The sequence below is a fragment of the Melitaea cinxia genome, chromosome 6 (assembly GCF_905220565.1).
Source record: "Melitaea cinxia chromosome 6, ilMelCinx1.1, whole genome shotgun sequence".
Taxonomy (NCBI): domain Eukaryota; kingdom Metazoa; phylum Arthropoda; class Insecta; order Lepidoptera; family Nymphalidae; genus Melitaea; species Melitaea cinxia.
In genome coordinates, this window is record NC_059399.1 from 10401597 (window position 1) to 10408302 (window position 6706).

At 33.4% G+C, this 6706-nt stretch overlaps 1 protein-coding gene across 1 annotated transcript; it reads right to left on the minus strand.

Moving 5' to 3' along the window:
• Nucleotides 1-1737: 1737 nt before the first annotated feature.
• Nucleotides 1738-2103, minus strand: LOC123654723 (histone-lysine N-methyltransferase SETMAR-like). The gene has a single exon (XM_045590608.1). The coding sequence runs from the start codon at nucleotides 2101-2103 to the stop codon at nucleotides 1738-1740; it is 366 nt and encodes a 121-aa protein (XP_045446564.1).
• Between the last annotated feature and the right edge of the window lie 4603 nt (nucleotides 2104-6706).

The following is a 6706-nucleotide window of genomic DNA, read 5'->3' on the forward strand; positions in this document are numbered from 1 at the left end:
AAAAACATTTACTTTGAAACAGGCTGTTGAGTTTCGGGTCTCTCATTTGATACTTTTATTTTTATTTTTATTGTCGAACTGTTTTTTCCAATGAGTAAGAAAAATATCTTTTGTAAATTTTGTAAAAAAGACATGATTCACGACACCGCTGATTGTTACAAAAAAAAAAAAAAAAAAACGATTTCTTTTGAAGATAGCTATTATATCAATGACGATATGTATCAACTTATCTACGTATCCACGTAAGCTGCCAGAAATTCGTACGGTAAAATTATGGTTAAGTGATGATATTATACGCTGCTCCACACCTACTTGTCAACCCAATTAAAACATTGCTTACTAGTTGTTTTATGTGAAATAGATTTTGTATCTGCACATACTATGAATAAAGTTGTTTGTCAATTTTGATGAAAATTCAATTAAAATGTATCTACTATAAAACATTTTTTTTTTAATAATAAAACACAGTTCTTTAAAAAAGTAACTGACGAGTTTCCTGCCGATTTTTCTATGCAGAATCTACATTCCAAATTCGTGGTATTTTCACTTTTACTATTAAATACTTTAACTATTAATTAATTAAACAATAATTGTGTTTGCAGGCAAACGAAGAAAAACCGACTTTAATTATATCGACAAGTAATACAACGTAGGTAGACGAAAAAATAGTCAAGTAAATACGCATTATCAAAGATTACTCCAAAATTTGTAATCAGATCTCGATGAAATTTAAATGTGACCACATGATAAACATCGGCTTTCGATTAAATTAAAAATCATTGAAATCGGTACACCCAGTAAAAAGTTATGTGGATCTTCGAGACTTTCCCTAGATTTCTCTGGAATCCCATCATCAGATCCTGATTTCCTTATCATGGTACCAAAGTAGGGATATCTCCTTTCCAACAAAAGAAGAATTATCAAAATCGGTTCATAAATGACGGAGTTATCTCCGAACATACATAAAAAAATTATATATACGGTCGACTTGAGTTACCTCCTCCTTTTTTTGAAGTCGGTTAAAAAATACAATTTGAATTTGTAAACTGAAGATTTAAAGGTGCTTTTGATGCCTAAGTGAATAAAAAATGTTTTGATTTTGTTAATAAAAATATCATTAACTGTTTTTTTAACTACTTGCTATCGATCATTTTGCCAACCGACTTCCAAAAAAAGAGGAGGTTCTTAATACGATTGTAATAGGTCTTTACCTATGAAATTGCCATTTTTGATTAAATAAGTTAACGCACTTTTTTTTCTATATTTTTTATTTTTATTATTCAAAGTAATTACTCATAGAATCAATGCATTTTGCCAATGTAGTGGTAATTTATTGATGCCTTTCTTGAAAAACTCTGCTGGACGGGAGGCAACAAACTCTTCAAAAGCATTTTGTACTGTCTGTCGGGTATTGAATTTTTTTTCCTGCCAAAAAGTTATCCAAAATCTGGAAAAAGTGGAAGTCTATAGGGGCAAGATCTGGTGAGTGTGGTGGATCACGGAGAACTTCCAACCCCAGCTCTTGTAACTTGGAGACCGTCTGCTGTGCAGTAAGAGGTCGTGCGTTGTCGTACAAGAGCAGTGGAGCCGAGCGATTGACCAAAGCTGGTTGGAAAAGTGCGAGATTCCACATTATTGTGTTTAGTTCTTTACAGTACACATCTGCATTAATGCTCATGGCGTTTGGTAAGAAGCTGAGATGAACTACACCGGCGCTAGACCACCAAACAGTTACAATCACTTTCTTAGGGTCATTTTTCGTTTAGGACATTGTTTAGGTACTGAACCAGGATCTAACCAACTAGCTGAGCGCTTGCGATTGTCGAATAGAATGCATTTTTCGTCACAAGTAACAATGCGATTGAATGTACCTTCGTTTGTGTGTCTGTTGAGCAGTGCAAAGCACGTCTCGACGCGTATTTCGCGCTGGCGTTCATTCAATTCGTGAGGCACCCATTTTTCGAGCTTCTTTACCTTACTAATTTGACGCAAATGAACCAATATTGTTTTAGTGCTAACTTCGAAAGCTGCTGCTAATGCAACTGTAGTTTGAGAATCATCAGCCTCCACGATCGCCTTTAATTTGTTATTGTCAGCCAACATTTTCGGCCGACCACGTGGTTTATTTCTTAGGTCAAAAATTCCTGATCGAAAGCGAGAAAACCAATAACAGGTGGTACGATCGTAAGTAGTGTTTGTACCGTAAACGTCATTGACGTTGCGTGCCGCTTCTGCCGCTTTGCTACCACGACGGAACTCACATATCACTCTCACTCCATAATCACTCGAATTTTTAACATATCCATGATGACGAAAAACGTACAAATGCAATGTATACAGAACGCTAACCATTAAACAAATGACTAATTATAAAAAAAGAATTCTATATTTTTAAAATAAAAATAATTTGAAATAGCGAGTTCTTAGCGAATTTTTTTTTCAGTTTTGAAATAGCTAGTACGACGAAACGGCAATTTCATAGGTAAAGACCTAATATTTTTTTATTTTATTTTTTTTATGTATGTTACATCAGAACTTTTTACTGGGTAGACCGATTTCAATGTGGTTTCATTTAAATTGAAATGAGATATAACAAGTACTTTTTTTTGATGTCACTAGTTCCTCAAACAAGCGTACGGCTCAGCTGATGGTAAGAGATTACCGTAGCTTATAGACGCCTGCAACACCAGAAGCATCGCAAGCGCGTTGCCGACCCTATACCTAAACAACATAACAATAAAACACAAAAAAAAAATACAATTGAGTTGAGAACCTCCTCCTTTTTTAGAAGTGGGTTAAAAATAAGATTCAATATTCACTCAAACATTGCAACACATAATCATTCAATGAAATACCACGAATTAGGTTATAAGGTCGAGGAAAACGTCTCTTCGTATTTTGTAGTAAAAAGTTGCAATAAAATCTTTTTGGTTGTATTGTTTGTAACTGGCTGGTTTTGAAAACAAGTCAAGTCATAGAGTCAAGTAAATACGCGTTATCAAAGATTACTCAAAAGTTGTAATCAAATCTCGATGAAATTTAAATGTGATTACGTGATAAACATCAGCTTTCGATCAAATTAAACATCATCAAAATCGGTACACCCAGTAAAAAGTTATGCGGTATAATGCAACATAGGTCGACGAAAAAATAGTCAAGTAAAAACGCATTATTAGATATAACTCGAAAAGTAGTTGTTAGATATCAAATAAATTAAAATGAGACCAAATGACACGCACCACCTTTCGATTATTTTTTTTTTTATCGAAATCGGTCGACCCAGACAAAAGTTCTAAAGTAACATAAATTAAAAAAAAATACATTCGAATTGAGAAACATCTCCATTTTTGGAAGTCGGTTAAAAAAAAACAGCTACACCTTACTTATGTTACGTGTTAAAGTTTGTTAGCTTAAGTGCGGTAAGCTGTTCATAAGTCCAAAGTTTAACGTTTCTAAATTATTAGACTGATTACATTTTGCAAATTAAACTATCTGAGAATTAATTAAAGAATCTACATACAAATAAATAAAATTGGATTGTCTGTTTGTAATATTAAAAGAACCTCTTTTACTAAATGCATATTTAAATAAACATGGTACATACGCCAAAATAACATTTTTTACAATTTTGGTCTATCTATCTGTATGTCTGTCTGTTTGTTCCATCTAATCTCTTAAACGGCTGGACCGATTTTGACGGGACTTTCACTGGCAGATATTTGGTGACGTAAGGAGTAACATAGGCTACTTTTATTTTAGATATTTATTTATAATAAATGAACAATAACTTTTATGTTAAATTCCACGCGGATGAATTCGCGGGTACAGCTAGTGACTCATAAAAATTCAATAGATAGTAAAAATTGTACGTAAAACCTCCCTAGTTATTTACTTAATTACACAAAATTAGCAGATATAGATAAGTTTTGGACTTTTTTCTTTATCTAATCTCATATGGGGATAAATTTTTAAGCACCTTCGCATTATAGATACATGTTTTCTGTTAATCAATTTTTAAGGATCAAAATGAGAAGAATTTTTCTTTTAATTGCCATGTATGTAATATGTGTCTTGAATATAAAATGAAACTGCTACGAAAACATGACATATGGAGCACTTACATCACATGAAGTCTTACTTCACGCCGACCAAACATTTCTCGCTCTGTATCATGTCAAATATTTCCAAGATTCGAACACATAATATAGTCATCTCAAGATTACGAAAATATACTTCGGACGGATACCAATGAAACGTTGTACTCTCTATTAATATTATAAGACAGAAGAATTTGTTTGCACGTTTGAGACTGTATACAATTTAATACAATATTTTTCAAACTATTAAAGAAAGTATATCAAGTAATTTCAAAAATATATGTATAGTGATGTCATAGGTAGTCATTGAAAACAAAACTACAGTAAAAATATTGAAAGCCTGTAGTTCTTTACTTAGACAATGTTTACATGGTATCATTAAATATTCGTAATGTCACACACAACGTAGACTCACCATAGGTGAATTGGAATCGTCGCTTAATATTACACACGCCATATATCCATTAATAAGTAATTAATCAAATCCATCTAATAATTGGTATAGTTTAACGATTAACAAAATAAAAAAATAGTGAACACAAATTTAGTTGTTCTTTTTATAAACGTAATAAATTAATAATAATATATACCTTTTATTTCACAAAGTGAGAATTACCAGACGATAATTATATTCGAAGATTATAAATTTTTATAACGCTTTTGCTTTGATTACGAATGTAAAATCTTATCTACCCCATGATTTAGTTTTTATTGTAATTTTTAAAACCTTAAAAACCTCAATTACGCTTCAGCCTGTAATATCCCACTACTGAGCATAGGCCTCTTTCTCCATGTAGGAGAAGAATCAGAGCTTAATCCACCACGCTGCTTCAATGTCGGTTGGCGGATATATTCCCTACTATGAGTAACGATCGCTATCAGGTGGACATGATAACAAACGGAACCGACGGATTAAGCTACTCTCCGAGGCACGGTGGGGAGACCCTCAAGGACTGCACAAACACCCAGACCACGGCATACATCTGTATGGCCAATACAAATGTTTGCCATGTGCGGGGATCGAACCCGCAACCGCCAGCGCAACAGCCACAAACAAGTGCTGTGACCGTTGCGGCCAACGCCAAAAAAACCTCAATTAAGTAAATCGAAATTATGAAAGGTTTGGGTTTAGTACCAGGGCTGTACAATTATCTACTTGTGCGATTTTAATGATTGTAAAAAATACGAGTACAAAATGTTGAATTCGTTCCATTACATGGCTGGAGTTATGGTGTTTCTTTATTTATGTACCGTTTTCTTTATTATGTAGAGGAAGGGGGGTGGGCTTGTGGTACTCCCAAAAATATAGATGAATTCATAGTCAATACTTCTGTGCATAATCTACATCCTGAATTGGTGGGATGTTCAAATTAATAATAATTAGTTTATAATTTGTAAAATACGATTAAAAATGCTTTTGCAGCTTACTTGAATAGAGACATGATTGATTTTGAAAAGTAAACATAGGTGGGATTTCTAAATTTCTTATCTTTGCATATTTCTTTTGGGTAACCCCTAACGGCACGAGTTTTGGAATGTATGAAATATTATAGACTTGTGACCCGCTCTCTATTGAATTAAAACAATTAAATCGAACTGAAGATTATCGATAATATACGATATTGGTAACTATAGACTACAAAAAATGACTTTTTTAATAGATGACGTGAGTAATTTGTTTTGCTTCGTTAAATATTTTATTATGTATATCTAAACAAGATTATAAAAGCACGTTTAGCCAGTTTCACTAACCACTACCGTATAGTATGACGTCGATATATGTCATCTGGGAGAAACTGTAAATATTGTGAACGTCAACTAAACTACTGCTAGCCTGAGGGTAGATCACTGAACAAAAGGAGACAACACAAAGAGCAATGAAACACATTTTGCTGAGCGCCTCGCACTGTGTCCTATATTTTCTAACGAGATGATATTTCAACGTGTTTTCTCTACTTTACGTATTACATCCGTATTTAGGTGAATTCGTATCAGTCTTCATTGAATAATTTTCTTTCAGCGTAATATTCTGCTTTAATATAATATTATGCACACTCTTCAGATTCTGATCACGCATATTAATGCGTGATCTGGGTGTTTGTGTAATCCTTGTGGGTCTCCCCACCGTGCCTCGGAGAGCACGTTAATTCGTCGGTCCCAGTTGTTATCATGTACAACTGATAGCGATCATTACTCATAGTAGGGAATATCCACCAACCCTCATTGGAGCAGCGTCGTGGATTAAGCTCTGATCCTTCTCTTACTTACATGGGGAAAGAGGCCTATGCCCAGCAGTGGGATAGTACAGGCTGGAGCGTAATATTCTAGCCTATGCTCTCAAGTTAGTCACATTAGAGATACATAAATATATATATATATATACATAGATACATAATAAATTAATTAATTAATGACGCTAGCAAGAAATTTATTTGTAAGTTCCTACTACTGATACTAGTCTGTCATACTTGTCACTCTAAGGTGATGTTTTTCTCTTATAAACTTGAATGAATTCTAGAAACTAATTCATTTTTTACTTAGTATATTCTTAGATAAACTTAAAAAGCGTTTAAACAAGTAAATTATTTTCACAATCTTATTTATTAATC